The 21,160-nt window shown below is 37.5% G+C and overlaps 1 protein-coding gene across 2 annotated transcripts; it reads right to left on the bottom strand.

Moving 5' to 3' along the window:
- Positions 1-15,568: 15,568 nt before the first annotated feature.
- LOC108222307 (NEDD8-conjugating enzyme Ubc12) lies at positions 15,569-19,414 on the bottom strand. Of its 2 annotated transcripts, XM_017396227.2 has the most exons (7): positions 19,371-19,392; positions 18,185-18,247; positions 17,693-17,808; positions 16,545-16,653; positions 16,322-16,400; positions 16,121-16,237; positions 15,569-16,045 (listed from the first exon to the last, which is right to left on the bottom strand). In XM_017396227.2, the coding sequence occupies exons 3-7, from the start codon at positions 17,796-17,798 to the stop codon at positions 15,908-15,910; spliced, it is 549 nt and encodes a 182-aa protein (XP_017251716.1). In that variant the 5' UTR covers positions 17,799-17,808; positions 18,185-18,247; positions 19,371-19,392; the 3' UTR covers positions 15,569-15,907. The 2 variants fall into 2 exon arrangements, with proteins under 2 accessions (XP_017251716.1, XP_017251715.1); XM_017396226.2 differs by lacking the exon at positions 18,185-18,247 and having other exon boundaries at positions 19,371-19,414.
- Positions 19,415-21,160: the final 1,746 nt, after the last annotated feature.

Below are 21,160 nucleotides of genomic sequence, written 5' to 3'. Positions count from 1 at the left end.
TCTGCCTCATAACGGCAATACTACAACCCTTTTAATGACTCCAGTAACAACCCAACAAAAGACTAACAAAAGACTGCAGTGCCCTTAACAGGTCCTTAACATTAGCAGTAGTACTAGGGGACCAGCAGGGATAAGACTGACTTAAACAAAAAGAGACATAGACAAACAACTACTGCAGGTAAGACAATGAACTGAAAAGGAAAGAGACAAGAACTACAACTGTAAATTTTTGTGACACTGATATTCATTCTCCATTACTCCCCCTCAAGTGGAGAGGAGTGCTTTGCTGAGGCTCCAAACTTGCTGTGTAGATGATGATGCTGCTTGACTGATAGTTGTTTAGTGAGAAGATCTGCAATTTGTGCATGTGAAGGAACATACTGAGTGACAATTTCACCTGAAGCAATCTTATCCCGGACATAGTGGCAGTCGATCTCAATGTGTTTTGTCCTTTCATGGAGAACCGGATTTGCAGCAATAGATAAGGCTGCCTGATTGTCACACTTGAGTAGAGTAGGTGGTAGATCAGTAATTCCCATGTCTTTGAGTAATGTAGCCAGCCAGGTAATCTCACAAGAAGTCAGGGCCATAGCCCTATATTCAGCTTCAGCTGATGATCTGGACACCACAGACTGCTTCTTTGTTTTCCAGGAAATAGGCGAATTACCAAGAAAAATGCAAAAACCAGTGGTAGATTTTCGTGTGGTTGGGCAGCTTGCCCAATCACTATCACAGTAGGCTGTTAATTGAGCAGCAGAGGATGAAGCGAACAGAATGCCTTGATCAGAATTGCCTTTCAGATACCTCAAGATTCTCTTGGCAGCCTGCATGTGTACTGTGGTGGGAGAGTGCATGAATTGCGCCAAATTTTGTACTGGAAAGGCAAGGTCTGGCCTTGTGATTGTCAAATAAATAAGTTTCCCCATGAGCCTTTGAAAGATGTGAGGATTAGGTAGAAGATCTCCCTTATCCGCTGTGAGTTTAATATGAGTATCCATGGGCAACTTTAATGGTGCAGCCTTTGTCATGCCATAGCTCTTAAGCAAATCCTGAATATATTTCCTCTGAGAAACAAATAGCCCATCTGCAGTTTTAGCAATTTCTAATCCCAAGAAATAACTTGCAGGACCAATATCTTTCATGTGAAATTGTTCACATAAGAGTGATTTCAGTTGACCAATCTGAACTTCACAGCTCCCAGTTATCAACAAGTCATCGACATAGACGAGAATTAATGTGATAGAGTCTTTCACAGTAAGAGTGAAGAGGCTGTAGTCTGCCTTCGACTGCTGATACCCTCCATTTTTCAGAGCCAACTTGAGCTTATCAAACCACAATCGAGGGGCCTGTTTTAGACCATACAAAGCCTTCTTAAGTTTACATACCAAATTATGGCCATGTTGTTTCAATTCCCCCTCAGAAGCACTGATTCTGCTGCCAAAACCATGATACCCTGCAGGCAATTTCATGTAGACTTCATCTTCTAATTCTCCATGTAAGAATGCATTAGTTACATCCATTTGATAAGCATTCCACCCTTGCATTGCTGTCACTGCCAGAAGAGACCTCACTGTTGACATTTTTGCTACAGGAGCAAATGTCTCCAAGTAATCTATACCATATACTTGTCTGCAACCTAAAATCACCAGCCTGGCTTTGTGTCTTTCAACACTTCCATCCGGGTTGTATTTGGTTTTAAGCACCCACTTACACCCTATGGCCTTCTTGTCAGGTGGAAGTGTGGTGATTTCTGATAAGTGGTATTTATACACACTTATAGGCCTTCATTTCCACTTAAATTGGTTGATTGTACTTAAGTGTTTAGTGTCTTTTGATATGTTTTTATTGTTTTTCTGTGCAGGTCACGAGTTGAGGTGATGAAGTGATTTTCTATCATTTTAGGTTGGTTTTGGTGCATTATTTGCAAGAATAGAGAATTGTGGATTCCTCACGACTTGGGATTTTGTGGGTACATCTTCTACAAACCCTCACGAGAACACACTCGTCCACTAGAGCTATCTAGGGGTTTAAAGGGCTTGTTGCATGTGCTAAATGCAACCGTGATCACCTACGGAAGTGGTACTAGAAGCGAGGAAGGACATACACGCGAGAACGAGCGAGAAACGAAGAAACGGAGCTGCCAGTGCAGTCACTAGCGCGCCCGCGCTAAGTGATAGCGCGCCCGCGCTACTAACTGCATCTCTAGCGCGCCCGCGCTAGAGTAGCGCGGTGGCGCCCCACTGAAGCTTCCCGGGCCGATTTTTACAGCTTCTCTGATGGATTTTCGCAGCGGCCGAGGCCCGGTTGACTTAGTCAATGCATTTTATTTCTCGTGTGTAAAAAAACCCTAGCATAATAGTAGTTAGAATATCGGAACAATATCATAGCTAGTTTTCTTTTGTAATCAAGCACATTATCAGTTGTATTGGATCGTTCTTTGCGAGGAAGTGACAGTTTCGAGCAAGATCGTGAACATCAAATCTGTAACGTGTGATCCTTATTATTATTAATACAAGCATTTTTATTCCAATTACTTATTGTTTTTATCTATCATGTTTTCATTAGAACCCATGATGTCGATTAGTTCGATTATGAACTAACCGCCTTCATGGGATTCTAATGGATTTATCGATGTAGTCTAGTAACGATTATAATTACGTGATTTTGTGACATATGTTGATTGCTTTGCATGAGCCGTGCTTATTCTTCTTAGGAGCGTAGCTAACTTCTAAGTTGTTTGTTAATTCTTTCTGAAGCGAGAGTGGATGATTGAATTTAGAACTATGCCATGTAAACATAGGATTATGTGAATGAAACATAATTTGTGGTAGACTTGAACTATTTTTATCACCCTGTGTAATCACGATAGACGACTTGTTATTAAACCTCTCTGCTTACACTACCGCTATAGAGATATAGGGTCTGAGCTTTGTTGGTGTCCATGAGATTTCTATCTTAACTGTGGATTTTGATTGGTATGATATGTGTGCAACGAGAGTTGGCATGTATTACTTTCGTGTTGTCTGATTAGGGTCAACAGTCGCATGTTAATCAGTAGTTTCAATTCTAGATGAATTCGATAATGAAGTTAGAATCCCATGTGTTTTCCTATTCTGAATTTGATTAGTAAATTTTAGTTATTAGTATAAAAGAAACCAATCCTTGTTAATTGTCTTAGCAGTGATAATTGATCATACATTGTTGCATAGGTGCGTATTCTTAATTCACCAGTCTCTGTGGGAACGAACAAATATATTACTTATGATCACGTGCGCTTGCGTGTAGATTCAATCGAACAAGTTTTTGGCGCCGCTGCCGGGGACTCGGTGTTAATTAATTAGTTTACGTACTTGTCATCAGTGTGCATTAAAATTCACTGACTAGGATTCTATTCTCTTCTCACTTTTCTTCTTTTCTTTATCTCAGGTGCTTGGATCGCGTTTATGCAAACACATTCTCAAACCAGTAAGGAAGCAATGGATTCATCTTCTTTCTCTGATTCTGAAACAATGAATTATGCAAGGACAGCAGTTGGTGAGGCGTCACGTGAATTTTCTCGTTTGAACATCAATGATAATAAGGCTGACACAATTGAACCAGCAATATCAGCCAGTGGCATTCGCATCAAACCATCAATCATTCTCAAGCTGCAAGATACCATTCAATTTGGGGGTTCTGTTCTTGAGGACCCAAACCTACATCTAAAGAATTTCGAGAAATTCATTACTGCATTGGATTTCAATATCGGACCTAAAGATCTAGTGAAGCTGAGACTCTTTCCATTCACGCTACGTGATGTAGCACGATCGTGGTTTATCTCTCTCTCGGCAAGCACTACTAATAGCTGGAACAAGTTGGAGAAAATATTTTGTACAAGGTTTTATCCTCTAATCAAGGTATCAGCTATCAGAAACACTGAAGGCAAATTCTCTCAATTCTCGGGAGAATATCTTTGCCTAGCGTGGGACCGATTCAAGAAGATTCTCGAAAATCTCAAGGAAGATGACATGCCTCCGGGAATGGCAATTAATTACTTCTACAGGGGTCTTAACAGTCAATGTAGAGCAGAGTTAGACGTGGCAGCTGGAGGAAGTTTGTGGAACAAAAGCTTCGATGATGCTTACGAACTGATAGAGAACCTAGCCGCTGCTGAGCACAAAGATCTAAAGTGGAAGATTCCAAAAGAGGAAGAATCGGAGGAGGATGAAGCGGTCGAAGTCACTCAGGAAAATCAGATGAATAATTGGCACAGAATCAGAGCTCACTCAGACTCAAACTTCAATGCATGTGGAGACACTTGTCCTCTATTCTCTGCCAGTGCGAGTAACCAATCTACAATTCGATCACCTACAGATTCAACATTGAATGAAGCACAGTATCGAAGGATAATCAGGCGTATTGACGCGTTGGAAGAACGAATTGGTTGCTTTGCTGATATACTAACGGATTCTCTTGCTGAAGCATTCTTGGCACTAGACGTCAATGTTACTTGGGATTCGTTTGGTTATGGAACGAGGTATCCTCCACAGGATACTTCGTCGGAATCAGATTAACTCTGGACTTCACGTCGAGCTAACGACGTTAAAAAAGCGCTTCGTGGGAGGCAACCCACGCATTGGAACCACATTGTACCATTGTAAACCTCAAAAACACAAAAATCGAAAAATTTCAGCCTCCGGTGTCAGACACTAGCGCGCCCGCGCTAGTGTCAGGCGCGACCGCGCTAAGTTGCACGGCGCGCCCGCGCTATACTTAGCGCGGCCGCGCTACTTACTGCCGGACCAGCGGATTTTTCCCCAAAAATAGTTTTTTTTCGTTTTTAAAGCCCACAATCCTAATTTTGCATGCCTAGCCCGAAATACATCCCATAAAACCCTAACTCAACTCTCCAATCCTTATATAAACACAAAACCCATATCCAAATCCCATTATAATTCTCTAAACCCTAACTATATATACACATCCATACACACAACCTCTACCAAATCTCTCAAACCCATTACACATAAACCTCTTGCAACTCTAAATCTCTATCAATGGCACCCAAAAGAGCCCGTAGATCACAAGGAACTAGCTCACAAGCCCCCGCATCTAGCGATTCTTCCTCGATGGGTGAGGTGGAGTTCACCTCTGATGGTGCGCGTACCGAGTTTCAACGGCTTATGAATAAGTCATTAGTTAAGGAGAGGGGATTCTTACCCACGGCGGAGGATGGTGAGCTTTTGAACATGGTTCAAGAGCGGGGTTGGGAGTCTTTTTGCGAGGCTCCAGAGGCGGTTCCCTTGGCTATTATTCGGGAGTTTTATGCTAATGCCAAAGAGAATCGAGACGGATTCACTGTGGTACGGGGGATCCGAGTTGATTATAGCGCGGATGCGATCCGCCGAGTTATTGGGGGGCGTGCCAGGCGCCGTAATGAAGAAGATTGGGTGGTTGAGAGGATTGGGCGTGCCAAACGCCGTTTTGATGACGATCCGGTGGATCTTGAGAGGTTGGTTTATGACATGTGTGTACCGGACACGCATTGGAAGATGACTGCACCTCCTCTGCCTGCACATGTATCTTTTCCTGCAGCCGCATTGAACCGGTATGCGAAGGCGTGGAACGCCTTCATCTGTGCTAATATCATGCCATCTTCACATGGGCATGAGGTGACAGTAGAGAGAGCTATTCTGCTCTTTGGGATTGTCTCGGGCAAGTACATTGATCTGGGACATGTCATTCATCAGGGGATGCTGAGGTTCTTGAAGGGAGGAACCACTGGTGCCATTCCATATGGCACAATTGTGACAAAGCTCTGTCGATCGAGCGGTGTTCGTTGGCCATCCAACGAGCAATTGCAGTTGCCAGGGACACCTATTGATCATTCGGCGATCAGTCGGATGACGGAGTGGGATGGAGGAGTTCCCCACCCTCGAGGCCTCGGGTACATATATGATGAGGTGCCAGGGGGACGTCCAGAGTTTGTTAGGAGGGAGCAGCCTAGAGCTTCTGGAGCTGGTACTTCACAGACGGAGAGGAGCTCCGAACCGATGGGAGATGCTCATTATCGCCGCCTGGCTAGACGGATGGATACCATGCACGACATCCACCAGAGGTTTGCTTTTGATTTGACACAGGCTCTAGGCAGTGCTTTCCAGGCACAGGGGGTCACAGTTCAGTGGCCAGTATTCGGAGCAGGGATGCAGTATCCTCCGCCTGATTCACCTCCAGCAGAGGAAGGCGAGGACTCGGACTCCGAGTAGGTATGTGGGCGCTCTAGCCTTTTTATCACTTTCAATGGGGACATTGAAAATTTTAAGTTTGGGGGTGGTAATCTAAGGAAGAGCATATTATTAGATAGTTTTTTTTTTTTTTATTTGCATGTGTAGTTAGTTCATGTAGTTCACGTTTTTTTTTTTTATTTATTTTGCTTTGATTATTTCTCACGTTTTCTTTTTAAATTTTCTTTATTTTACATGTTTCGTGGTAATTGTAGTAGTTAGTATCACGAGCATGTGCATGAATTATGAAGTTAAGCCAAGTTAATTGCCTATGATGAGTTATGTGCGTAGTTCTTGATTAGTAGTTTCAATTGCAATGCTAGGTTAGTACTTGGAAATTGCTTGTGTTGGAAATTGTAATTCACATATGTTCTTGAGATAGGATTTAGACGAAATTCCATGAATTCTAGGATTGAATTGAGCATCCTTCAGCTTAGGTCTGTAAATCTTAAGTTTGGGGGAACTGAGGAGTAGATATGCCTTTCTAAAAAAAAAAAAAAAAAGAAAAAGAAAAAAGAAAGAAAAAAATAGTAGTAAATAAATTCACTAAAAAAATAAGTGGTAGAATTAACTAGGTTGAGCTCATTAGTACTCGAGTAATTAAGTCTGAGGGGACTTTGTGCCTAACAACCTAAAGCCCTTCGTGGTTTGGGATTGTTGACCCAACGCTCGCTACATGGGTACTAGTGCATAAATCTTTAGGGATCTCAACCATTGCACGGTTAAATAAACCACTAGAATAAAGTGAATAATTGGTGTGTGAAGTCTTGTGGTGTTCGTAACGCATTTACACTGCGAAGCGCTCTGACCTTAGACCGAGCAATTAATCACCAATAAAAAGAAAAAAAAAAAAAATAGTGAATAAAATAGAAGGGTGTGGACATTCTTTGGGACCTTGGCTTTTAGTGGGACTTGAGTGACGGGGTGTTAGTTCTAAACTTTTACGATTCTTGATTGGGATTCTGTGGGAGTAGTAGTTTTTGTCTTGTCTCAATAAAAGAGCATGCTTGCACACACTGGCACTCCACACTTGTAAATAGAAGAGTAATTGACTTGGTAGCGAGAGAATGAAATTCGAGAACATTAGCACAATCTGAGGTATTATAATTGGCAAGGCAATTACTTCATAGTTCACTCATTCATCACGTAGTTGCATTCATGCATTGCATTGTATTATTGTTAGTGTCGTTGACGCTTGAGGACAAGCATCAGTTTAAGTTTGGGGGTGTGATAAGTGGTATTTATACACACTTATAGGCCTTCATTTCCACTTAAATTGGTTGATTGTACTTAAGTGTTTAGTGTCTTTTGATATGTTTTTATTGTTTTTCTGTGCAGGTCACGAGTTGAGGTGATGAAGTGATTTTCTATCATTTTAGGTTGGTTTTGGTGCATTATTTGCAAGAATAGAGAATTGTGGATTCCTCACGACTTGGGATTTTGTGGGTACATCTTCTACAAACCCTCACGAGAACACACTCGTCCACTAGAGCTATCTAGGGGTTTAAAGGGCTTGTTGCATGTGCTAAATGCAACCGTGATCACCTACGGAAGTGGTACTAGAAGCGAGGAAGGACATACACGCGAGAACGAGCGAGAAACGAAGAAACGGAGCTGCCAGTGCAGTCACTAGCGCGCCCGCGCTAAGTGATAGCGCGCCCGCGCTACTAACTGCATCTCTAGCGCGCCCGCGCTAGAGTAGCGCGGTGGCGCCCCACTGAAGCTTCCCGGGCCGATTTTTACAGCTTCTCTGATGGATTTTCGCAGCGGCCGAGGCCCGGTTGACTTAGTCAATGCATTTTATTTCTCGTGTGTAAAAAAACCCTAGCATAATAGTAGTTAGAATATCGGAACAATATCATAGCTAGTTTTCTTTTGTAATCAAGCACATTATCAGTTGTATTGGATCGTTCTTTGCGAGGAAGTGACAGTTTCGAGCAAGATCGTGAACATCAAATCTGTAACGTGTGATCCTTATTATTATTAATACAAGCATTTTTATTCCAATTACTTATTGTTTTTATCTATCATGTTTTCATTAGAACCCATGATGTCGATTAGTTCGATTATGAACTAACCGCCTTCATGGGATTCTAATGGATTTATCGATGTAGTCTAGTAACGATTATAATTACGTGATTTTGTGACATATGTTGATTGCTTTGCATGAGCCGTGCTTATTCTTCTTAGGAGCGTAGCTAACTTCTAAGTTGTTTGTTAATTCTTTCTGAAGCGAGAGTGGATGATTGAATTTAGAACTATGCCATGTAAACATAGGATTATGTGAATGAAACATAATTTGTGGTAGACTTGAACTATTTTTATCACCCTGTGTAATCACGATAGACGACTTGTTATTAAACCTCTCTGCTTACACTACCGCTATAGAGATATAGGGTCTGAGCTTTGTTGGTGTCCATGAGATTTCTATCTTAACTGTGGATTTTGATTGGTATGATATGTGTGCAACGAGAGTTGGCATGTATTACTTTCGTGTTGTCTGATTAGGGTCAACAGTCGCATGTTAATCAGTAGTTTCAATTCTAGATGAATTCGATAATGAAGTTAGAATCCCATGTGTTTTCCTATTCTGAATTTGATTAGTAAATTTTAGTTATTAGTATAAAAGAAACCAATCCTTGTTAATTGTCTTAGCAGTGATAATTGATCATACATTGTTGCATAGGTGCGTATTCTTAATTCACCAGTCTCTGTGGGAACGAACAAATATATTACTTATGATCACGTGCGCTTGCGTGTAGATTCAATCGAACAATTTCCCAAGTATCATTCATCTCTAAGGCTGCCAGCTCCTTGTTCATGGCTGCAATCCAGTGGTCATGTTTGACTGCTTCAGAAAATGTGAGAGGATCAGTAGTACCAGTGAGTGCTGCTTGAAAGCAAGTGAATTCCTCTCCAATGGGTTGACACACAGTAGAGACTATAACAGCAGCATTACTAGAGGACTGGTGAACAAAGTCTTGTAACCAGCCTGGGGGTTTTGACTGTCTTGAAGATTTTCTGAGAACAGGTGCTGCAGGAGGACTTTCATGTTCTTCTTCATCCAAGTGCACATCTGAGTCATCAACTCTGTGTCCTTGATCTTCAGCCAAATCAGGATTGTTTTCAACCACGAACTCTTCATCAGCAGTGCAAGGTGAATTAGAAGGCATGGTGACTGGCAAAGGTGTGAGATATTTAGGAGAAGCAGTTTTGTTGAAGGGAAAAATTGATTCTTCAAAGACAACATCCCTGGACACAAAGGTTGACATGTTTGTAAGATTGAGAAGCCTGAAACCCTTTTGACTCGGTGGATGGCCAAGAAAAACACATGGGACTCCCCTTGCTTCAAACTTATCTGTAGAATGTGTCGGATTCGAGGCAAATGCAAGACATCCAAAAGTTTTCATTTCATCATAATCTGGGCATTCTTCAAATAACAGCTCAAAGGGAGTTTTGTACTGTAAAGCTACAGTTGGCAGCCTATTAATGATGTAGACTGCCATTAGGACGCAATCTCCCCAAAAACTCAGTGACAAACCTGCCTGAAATCTTAAACATCGGGCCTGTGGCGCCCTCCAAACCCGGGTCAGAAGTTTGGGGTCCACAACATAACATAACCCTGTAATTAATATAATATATGCAGTGACCCTTAGCTGTCCATGGATCGCAACAGGTTAAAGTATAAAACAAGCCACAGCATAACTTTAATTATTACAAACCCAGTCCCAAAATATAAACTTAAATCTTACAAGCTTACACATCATTTGTGTCTCGTTATTCAAACTAGTACATATATATAAAAAGCCAGTTGCCGCTGATAGCTCTCTTCCTCTCCTAGCCTGGAATCCTGGCCTTACCACTAGCCTGAGGGTCATCGTTACCAACTTTCTCTGCCTTCACTGGAAAGAACATAAAATACCGCAAGAGTGAGCTAACCAGCTCAGCAAGTATAACAATATCAATTTAAAATATTAATCATAAGCTGAAGGAAACCAGTGTCTAAGGGAATCAATCTCAATACCAAGATTTGTTTTTAAAGTACGATTAGAATTGGATATTAAATTTATTTTTAAAAATCAAAGGTTAGGCTGCTGATCAGTCAGACACTAACCCCGAGCAGGTCCCACCATGCTCGTTTACTGGATCCAAGGCACACATTGGCCTAAAGTGACCACTCATCTGGTCTGACCATTCATTTGGTCCAAGTTTAGAAAACTATCCAATTCTATCACAATCAAGATGATCAACAATATTATTCAATAAAATAGAAACATCAACATCATAAATAAAGTTTGAAGCAGAAGCAGACTACTATTCAAAGTGTCTCAGATGGATCTCAAAGGAGGAATGAGAAATAGCTTCATGGTTTAGACAAGAATTAAACATTGTCTCATAAGATAGCAAAGCATATCAAAGTGTAGCGTTTATATGAAGAAGGGTTCTAGGTTCACAAAAAGAATCCAAATATAAATGAATGCTGTTAAGATCAAGAAACTGGAGTTTATGGAAAGAATCAATCAACTGTAAGGTATATGTCATAACAGATGTTATTTGGGGTTGATCAACTGGTTACGGTCTGAAAGAAGAGTGATTGATAACTGGTTGAGGTATCGAGGGTATATTTTTGAAATGAAATTAGGTTCTTATGGTAATCATTTAGAAGTTTTAAAGATAGAAGGTTTACAATTGAAATAAGTTTCGTAGCAGGTATCAAAGAATCGGTCAAAGGTTCAAGAATCAATAAGGTAAGTAATCCATAATATAGTTTCAAGAAATCTGGTTGAAGGTTCAAGAATCAATAGGATAAATAGTCCATGCTATAATTCAATAGGTCACAGGACTTCATCAGAAAGTTCACTAAATAATCACAACAGATACAACATATAATTGAAGGAAAGTCTGAGGGAACTTGCCTTATATAGCTGATCTCAAGTTTCAATTACGCTTGCTCGCTATACTATTCTATTACCACTTGCTTTCCCTTTTTACGTCTCGCTTCTCTGCTAATCACAACAATCATCTATCAATATATGATTTCATACTATTCTTATTAGCACACCTTCGCAACGAGTTCCTAACTACCCTTCGTTTCATTTAAATCCGACTTACGGATCAAAAGATATGTCAAAACAATCCTATAATGTTCATGTAGACACGTAACACATCAATTAGATAGCACACAACACATATCATATAAGATATTCAATGAAATTTATCTTTCAAAGAAGGTTTGAAGTAAAAAGGAGTTTTCTGGCATTTAATATGGGTTTTAAAACATTTTTCGGAATTAAAACGGGTCAAAGAATCATTTTATAAATAAATAATCAATTCTGGATACTCGAAATCAAGTCCGAAATCATTTGAAATCAATTAACGAGCTTCAAACATATTTTAGAATAATATTTCAAAGCTCGAAACTATTTTTCGGAATTTTAAAATCATTTAAAATAATTAAATCTAATTAATAAATCAATTAAAATTAATTAATAATTAATTAAAACAATTAATCAATTAATATTTAAATTAATTGACTAATTATAATAATTAATTATTAATTAAAAATAATTAATAAATTAAATCAGATTTATTTTGTTAAATAAATAATAAAAAAAACCAATTTTGAAATTAAATAAATGATTTTCGAAATAAAAATTAAATAAATAAAACTTTTTAAAGATTTTAAAACGTCAAGGTTTAAACTGTAAAGTTGGGAAACTTCAGGGGTCTGTTTGTGTCGTTTCCAGTAGTTCAGGGGTCAAATTGTAATTTGACCCCTCCGGTCACCGTCCCCGGCGATCTTCACCGGATTTCCGCCGGAAAATCACTACGGAGCTCCAAACTCAACACCAAGGTGCAGATTTGAAGCTCCCTACACGAGAAACACGTTGGTGGCTTCAGTTTTTATGGTGGATGCGTGTGGTGGCCGGAAAATCCTTCCGAAGTTCGCCGGTGGCGAATACTTTGATTCTCCGATTAGCTCGATTTCGAGCTCCAACACACGTTTTAAAGACATGACTAGCTTCCTCTTCACATGCTCTTCCTAATGGTACTATCCACATCAACCCAGATTTAATGGATCGAAAAATCCGGCCAAAAATTCAAACTTTTCCGGCAACAATCTCAAGAACACCAAGAACACAATTTCAATAATTAAACTGACTTTTCTACATGTTATTGAACTCCAAATCAAGCATATGATATACCAAAATGATCAGGAGAACATTATCTACAACATACAATCATCAAAACACCTAAACAACTTCAAAATCAAAAATCTCTAATTTAAATTAAATGGCTTCGAATTTAAAACCTTAAATCTCTCCTCACCTGCGAATTTCTTGATGTTTTTGATGACAAAATCAGATTCTACTCCTCAAAACCTTCGATTTGAGTACTTGAACGCCAAAATCCGAGTCCAATAACACTTCCAAATCCTTGTTTGAATCTCAAGAACACGAAGAACACTCTCTCGATAAACTCGTGTTTAACTGAGATTATGATTTCCCCGATGAATTAAAGTGCGGTTAAGGTTATTTATAGTTATGAAAAATTAATACCCCTTTGGATCATATATGACACGAAAATACAATGTTTAATAGCTTTATATAATAAAACAGGTCCAATCGGTACCGGTTTTCGAGATAACTATCAAAACGAGGCTTTTTAATCAGTCATTAGTATGCGGGTCCCACCGCAATTATTACAAGATAAGGATGAGTTAAAAATATCTAGTTTCACGTTTATCGAGACAAACAGATAATTATCGAATACCGAAAAACTCCGCCGGACCGGCTCCGGAACAAACCGTACTCCGGATCGAAAAAGTCAAAACATGAAAAGTGTCCGGAATACTCAAATTAGGCTAAAGGTGAATTTTGTTGAAATTTTCGGGAAGAAAAATCTCGGTACCGTTACAGGTTGACGGTTTTCGAAAAATTAAAATAATTAATAATTAAATATAATATACGTAATTAAATCCATAAATCAAATATAAAATCATACGACAACACATAAATCGATATGAAAATATCTAAATAAACTATATTTCGTACTGAACATATAAAAATTGATGTTCCTCAAATTTAACCAAAAATGCATAACTAAATTAATAAAACAGGAACCAATTAATTCACAGAAATTTATATAATATTCATATAATATTCATTAATCATTCAAATAATTACACGGATAATCCCAGATGTTACAGGGCCATTTCAAGAATGTTTCTGTGCTTCCTCTCTACTCGGCCGTTTTGTTGAGGTCGATAAGCACAAGAAGTTTCATGATGAATTCCTTTTTCAGCAAAATATCTTTTGCACTCCATATCTTGGAACTCTAAAGCATTGTCCGACCTTATCCTGTCTACAGTTTTCTTGAACTGTTTGTAAGCATACGCAACAAAAAGCTTCAGAGTACACAGATAGTCATTCTTTTTCTTAATCAGATAAACCCATGTCATCCTGGTATGATCATCTACTATTGTTAGAAAATACCTGAATTTGCCTCTGGTTTCCACCTTGTAAGGTCCCCAGATGTCTGTGTGAATCAGTTGGAAAGGCAAAGTTGCATAAGATTTACTCGCAGAGAAGGGCTGATTTGTGAGTTTTCCCATAGGACATGTGATACAAACACTGTCTTGTGCTTTTACCACAGTCTTCAGAAATGGAATGTGTGACATAGTTGAGTTTGAGGTATGCCCCAACCTTCTATGCCAGAGATTGTACAGGCTTGACTCCACTTGCCCTTGAGAGCTTTGTCCAACAGTGAAACACACTGGTGCTTTTTCTTTGCCTTTACCAAGCTCACCAGATGTCTTCCTGTTTTCAACAAGATAGTACAACCCTTGTTGTACCAGCCCAACACCCTTCACCATCTTTGTTACTGAATCGACAATCTCACATTTGTTTGGATAAAACATAACATCACAATGGTTATCTTTGGCTAACTTGTGAATTGATAATAGGTTATGAGCAAACTGAGGTACATACAGTACATTAAGCATTTTTAAACCACCTTCCAATTCTATATCTCCTATGTGTGTGATTTGTGTTTTTTGTCCAGTCGGCAATTTAATAGTGAAGTTTGGAGGAGCTACCTTCACATTAGATAGGAGATTGATAGAAGCTGTCATATGATCGGAAGCTCCGGAGTCCATAATCCAAGTTGAATCTTTGACAGCAGAGGTTTCGCCAAGATTGGCCATTCCTGAGAATGCTACGTCCAGTTCTTCATCTGTTTCCGAACCTTTTACAGCTTGCAGTGTGCTTTCTGGGACTAGTTTCAACAATTCTTCCAGCTGTTGTGGAGAGAGTCCAGCACTATTTTCATATCCACCCTGAACAGCATTAGCCATCTTAGGATATTTTGGTTTGCCCCCTGTCGCTGCTTTGTTCGAATTCCACCTGTTGGGATTTGGTTTGACAAATGGTTTCTTGCCATATTTGTAGTGCCATTTTGGGAAGCCTTTGACACTCCAACAGTGTTCTTGAGTGTGCCCCTTACTTCCACAAGCAGTGCATTGGAAATCTCTTTCTGCTTGACCACTGGCTCCTTTACTGAACATAGCAGACATTTCCATTTCTTGACCAACATTAAGGACATCTCTTTGGTTTTCTTCCTGTTGTATGACTGAGCATGCTCTTTCTACTGAGGGCAAAGGTGAAAACATCAAGATTTGACTTCTTTGAGGAGCATAACAATCATCTAATCCATTTAGAAATTGGAAAAGCTTTGATTCCTCCCTCATAGACTCAATGGCCTTCAAAAACTTTGTCATCTCCTCAGTCACATTAGAGATAGTAGGAAGAGTATGCATTGACTCAATCTCTTCCCACAGTGCACTCAGTGCAGTGAAATACTCAGTGACAGTGGAACCATTTTGTTTCAAAGAGAACAAGTCCTTTGTAAGCTTGTACTTTCTTGAACCATCAATCAAAGAAAACCTTTTCTCTAGCTGTCTCCATATCTCAGCAGCATTATTGATAAACAGAACAGATTTCTTGATAGTATCTGAGATGTTGTTGTGTAACCAAGAGATCACCATATTGTTGCAAGTGTCCCATTGAGAGGCTTCAACCGCATCTTCAGTACTTCTTTTTATGGTGCCATCTACAAATCCCAACTTTCTTTTGGCACAAAGCTGAATCTCAATAGACCTCTTCCAAGATCTGAAATCTCCTGCTCCCTGAAGTTTTGTGCTCTGATACCATGTAAACAAAGATAATAGCAATATGCAGAAACAATAACTTTAAACACAGAGAGGAGAAAGCTTGATATATTCCATAAACTGTCACAAACAATGTGTGCACTCAGTCTGCCTCATAACGGCAATACTACAACCCTTTTAATGACTCCAGTAACAACCCAACAAAAGACTAACAAAAGACTGCAGTGCCCTTAACAGGTCCTTAACATTAGCAGTAGTACTAGGGGACCAGCAGGGATAAGACTGACTTAAACAAAAAGAGACATAGACAAACAACTACTGCAGGTAAGACAATGAACTGAAAAGGAAAGAGACAAGAACTACAACTGTAAATTTTTGTGACACTGATATTCATTCTCCATTAAATGGTATATAATGTCTTCCAGCTACAACTTCCCCAAACTATCTTAGCTAAACCCTATGCAGCAAAATATTTCTACAAGCATTTGCTAAAGTGAGTATTTCCCACATAACCGCCAGTCATTGCCTTTCTTACATTGGTCTCGAATAACTTCGGGTTATCCCTCAGAACTGCAGCAGCATCAGCATTGAGGGGATCCTCGTGGTTTGGTTCCTACGTAAACACGAACTTGTTTAGCAATGTGCAAGGCAGACCAACAAAAATTCATATTTGGTGACTAAAACTTACGGTGAACAGATGATACAGGCCATAGATGATGGTGTTTATGTTGAGAACAGGTTTCCAGTCTTCCCGAAGAATGTTAAGGCATACGTTTCCTTCCAAGTCGATATTCGGGTGGTAAACCTTTAAACATACTGTTTTGTTAGCGATACCTCCAAATTTTGTACTCAAATTGAAGGCCACATTAAGGACCAAATTTTGATTTACCTTTGTCCTGCATTTGACCTTCGGTGCTTCATGAGGATATATTGCAGATATTTGGAAAGTAAATGTAAATTTCCCACTTCTGAGATGAGACATTATCATGTATAAAATTCGCACAAAGTTACAGAATGACAAAAGGAGAAAACACATATGTACATAAATACAAGGCAACTCATATTACTATTAAAATAGTACTACTATCATATATATGAGAAGGAATATATACTTGTAGTATCCTTCATCAGGCTTAACTGTGACTTCAAAATTCATCAGATCATCCTTCCCGTTAGGAAATGACATTTTGCATGCCTTTGGAAGGTTTAGTTCACTGATATCTGCAGAAAAACGATACATAACTGAAATTGTGGCAGGCACAGATGTACATGAGCTAATATAGGAAACCAAATATCGCTGTGAGATATAGCAGGATGGCAATTCGTGACTAAGTTATCAAGAAACACAATTCAAAGAACAACGATAGTGAATTAACTATGGAGCAACCATTACTCTCAGGCTCTCTCATCATGTATAGCAGTACAAGAGATAATATCAATACTTGCAACCGATACAACTTATATCGAATAACAAATAGCCTAGTGTAAACAACAATAGACACCCACAAATGAGTGTAAACAAAAATTTGGACACCCCGTGAGTTTATGACAATGCATAGTCACTAACACAAAAGCTAACTAAGACGAACAATAAGAAAGTTCATGAATATACAGCAACAGTAATGAAATCTATCTTTGTTATGCGGTTAACAAGCAAATCTCCAATCTATCTTTTGACACTGTAAGAGATCGGATTCATCAAGTCCTGGTTTTTACTATACTTCATTGAACAAACGCATATCAACAACACACCCTGATGCTACAAATTAGACAAGATATCTACGCAAAACTCATCTACTGAACTCTTTTCTTCTTCTGGATCAAACACATATACACATAGCCTAGAAAATTGTGTTAAAGAACTTGATTGTGGCGTACACCCAATGATAATTCAAAATCATACACTTTTCCAAATCTTGAATATTAAAAAAATATCATGACAGCTCACTCTTTACCAAAAAATAGTAAAAAATTAAAATTAAAATTTACTGTGAAGGAATCTGAGACACTAATCGCCCAAACGCTTATAAAGAATAAAAGACTAGCACTTCCGGGGACTTGAGATATAATGTATTATTAGGGCTAGGTTCCGAATACTGTCTGACCTATCAAAGCTACAAGTCCACAAGGCAAAGGTCAGAAAAATATATTGTGGAATATTATACAGTGGCTTTGCCTTAATATAATGTTTTTTGTACATTTGAACTTCATAGAACTCGAAAAAAAATATCAAAAAGAAAATATTGTCACAATTAATTACCTTTGTGGAGTCGTAATTCCCCAGCACTTTGCTTCTTCACTGAAGGCTTACCATCAGAACCGGCAGCTTCTTTTTGTTGCTCCTTCACCTTGAACAGTCTAATCATGTTTTTTCTCCTGAAATAATAGTAAACACTAGTGCCTTTTCAAGATTATATACAAAAAAATTCAAAAAGAACAGTAACATAATAAAGCTATTTAAGGACACAACTCAGCATCCAAATATAATTGTGCAATTAACTCAGAAAAATATTGTCAAAATTCTTTGAAGAAATTCACGAGTAGACTTTAAAGATGCAGATACTCAAAAAATAAATTCTAATAATGATCTGGAAATTGCATTCTTTCTCTTCCTGTAACAGACCCTTCGGTGCTGAGATTGGTTCTTAAAAATAATTTAACACTATGCACAAAATTCTAATCAATACATCTTATTTCCAATTACATATACTAAACCAGAGTACTGATAGCACAAAGAAGGTATCGTAACGACCTCTTAATTCCTATCACAGAAAGGTTCCAGACTTCAGTCGCCCAAATTTCCCAAATCTAACATCTACACAGAAAAATATCAATTTTTATGCAACAAAATTTTACATATATGCTAGATTAGTTGAGCATATTGAACTGAATGAAAAAATAATATGCATTTTGCGTACTATATTTTATTTTTGTAATTCCCATGTAGATCAAACCTCTACAAGAATCAGAGTTCTGTTAATTTATTAACAAGATCACATATCTAATTATCTGGCTGCTAATTCTACAATGCTCAGATTATTATGGATAACAAGTTACTAATAAACTCCCATCTCCATTAGTGCATATGGATTAATACATATTATCCATAATGGATAGTAATGTGCATTTAAAATTCATCGATATCATAGTAGTAACTGGCACTATTCTTCCCTACATGGTCAAGGCTGTGGTCTATTATTAACTCATATCCTCCCATTAACAAGTTCGAGACATGTATGCGTGATTATTTAAATTTCTGTTCGTTTGAACCAAAAATCCTGACAACAAATAACTAGCTAGGGATAAAAACTCTCTCTTCACAACCCTAAAGCCGCCTCTGCCATTCATCCGAGGGGCTTCCATCGGCTTTCATCGGTGGAAAGCCCCAATCTTGCCTTCTTATATTATTATTATTAATTAATCTCTTGTTTTCTTGAATAAGTTCCCAATTTATTTGGGTTTTGTTTGGTCTCTCCTGGTGAGAGTTAGGTTTTTATTTGGATTTTGTGTGTTCATCATGTCCGGGATTACAGATCTGCAGGATTTTCATGGTGCTGATTTAGTGATAAAAGTTTGTATGGTGATACATTTATGGTCGATTGCTCAAAACAACATTGGGAGTATTACAGCATGTACATATCTCTTCAAAAAATCGCTTGGTTGCCTACCGAAGAAGGAAGGATTCAACAGCGATATGATTATGCGTTTGTTCAATTTCGATTATATCTGTAGATGCCGTATGGCTTTTCATTATTGAATTATTTTCCTTTTTCAAAAAAAAAAAAAAATCCTGACAACAGCTGCTTCACAAACACAAATTCACACAAAAATCCAAGACTATCTGGACACACAAAATATAAAGTACGCAAAATTATTAGATTAATTCGAAAACAGAAACAAAATAAATCAAAAATTGATCTGATTAAATTAAAGCGGACCTGTTAGGATTTCAGAGCAGAGGGGCTGACGGAATAATTAATCTCTTGCGTGTATAAAACCTGCTGACGCGGATATTTATACCTATTTTTTACAGTTGGGCCTTCTGAGTACTTGAGTCCAATGATAATTGGGCTTCTTTTACACTATCACTTGGTTCTTCCTTTATAAGCTCAGCAACTGTAGGCCCAAATCTTTTTCTTTCTTTATTGGTTAAAACTTAAAACAGGGACTTTTTTAACCCTCCTTTTTCTACGTGGTACTTAGCGACCCAATAAACTAGATTGAATGTTATCAGTGACACATTAAATGAGATTGACTGCTGATGAATAACGTACTCCGTATATTTGGATAAAAACACGTACTCCTCTGTACTCCCTCCGTCCCCTTTTATTTGTCCCTTTTGAAAAAATAACGCATCTTAAGAAAATGTTAGTCCCTAATAAATGTGATGAATTAGATAGAGTTGTGTGTATATATATGCTAGTCAAACATTGGAAGTTGTTACATTTTGAAAAAACATACAAAAAGTTGCTTTGAAAAGAGAAGTGGACAAGTAATTTGGGACAAATTTTTTTTTCAAAAGGGACATGTAAAAAGGGACGGAGGGAGTATAATTTATTTTCATGATTGCCATCTCTGTATATAAGGAGCTATAAATGCTTATTTATATTATTTATTTTACTTTTCATCAATAATTAAAAGTATATATTTATACAATCAAATTATTGACATACACAAGTTCATTTTTTTAATAAGCTTCTCTATTTTATTTTTTTATTTAATTCTTGGTTGATAATAATAACTAATTTTGTTTTGAATTAGTTATTAATTGTATGTATATCTACAATAAAAATACGAATCACTACGTAATCTTTTCTATATCTTATCTGTTACGCGATAAATATCTCTTTTCATACGTAGGAGGATATACGAAATACAGAAAATCTGATTTAAAATTAATTGAATAATAAATTATCACATATTAATAATAGAAAAATATTTATAAATAGATACTAAATTGTAAAAACTAAATTTTCGTGCGAAAATATAATCATTTGGTTAATATAATTTAATTCAAATTTAATTCATTAACATTAAAATACTAATAAATAATATTAAAATTTTAATTATAATATACCCGCCCCGTGCTTCGTTGGTGAATTTAATCTTTGTAAAATATATTGATGAAAACAAGATAAGAGTAATTTTGAGCATGTACGAGTATAAATAGTTTCAGTTCAATTTGATCTATGACGTAGTTACTTGACATTTTACGTATATTTATGATTCAATATTCGTATTATTAATTTTTAAAATTGTTTTAATAAACAAATATATTATTCTTTTCCTGGAAAATTGAAAATATTTTGTGTAACAACTGAGTCAATTTTCTTTTTTGCGTTAATGGAAAAGGCTAAAAAGTGAACCTGACCCGACTATATTCGCTATTCTGATATTAAAATTCGATAGAGGGAAAATTGGAACAAGTTAACTTGTTTTTTTGTTTTTTTTCCGTTTTTTGGAGCTCCGCAAGAATTTGTATAATTTACAGCAAGCAAGAACCCATATATTTGTTTCTTTTTTACTTTTTTTGACATTATTTTATATTAAATTTTCATGTCTCATGTATAAATAAACAAAATTAAGTTTCTAAATAAAAGTTTAAAGAATAGATGAGAATATAATATATATTATATACATATATATTTATAATTTTGTTAAGGACGAGTAAAAGTAAAAATGTTATGAATTTTATAAAATATATACAAAATTTATAATAAATTAAATA

The sequence above is a fragment of the Daucus carota genome, chromosome 5 (genome assembly GCF_001625215.2).
Source record: "Daucus carota subsp. sativus chromosome 5, DH1 v3.0, whole genome shotgun sequence".
NCBI lineage: Eukaryota > Viridiplantae > Streptophyta > Magnoliopsida > Apiales > Apiaceae > Daucus > Daucus carota.
The sequence above is the reverse complement of the archived record's forward strand: the minus strand, read 5'-3'. Positions and strand labels throughout refer to the sequence as shown.

Coding starts and splice junctions, on each gene's coding strand:
- LOC108222307 (XM_017396226.2), bottom strand. CDS start 17,798: ATGATTAGACTGTTCAAGGTGAAGGAGCAACAAAAAGAAGCTGCCGGT. Junction 16,401..16,544: donor CCTGATGAAGGATACTACAA/GTATATATTCCT, acceptor GTCTCATCTCAG/AAGTGGGAAATTTACATTTA. Junction 16,238..16,321: donor AGGTCAAATGCAGGACAAAG/GTAAATCAAAAT, acceptor GTATGTTTAAAG/GTTTACCACCCGAATATCGA.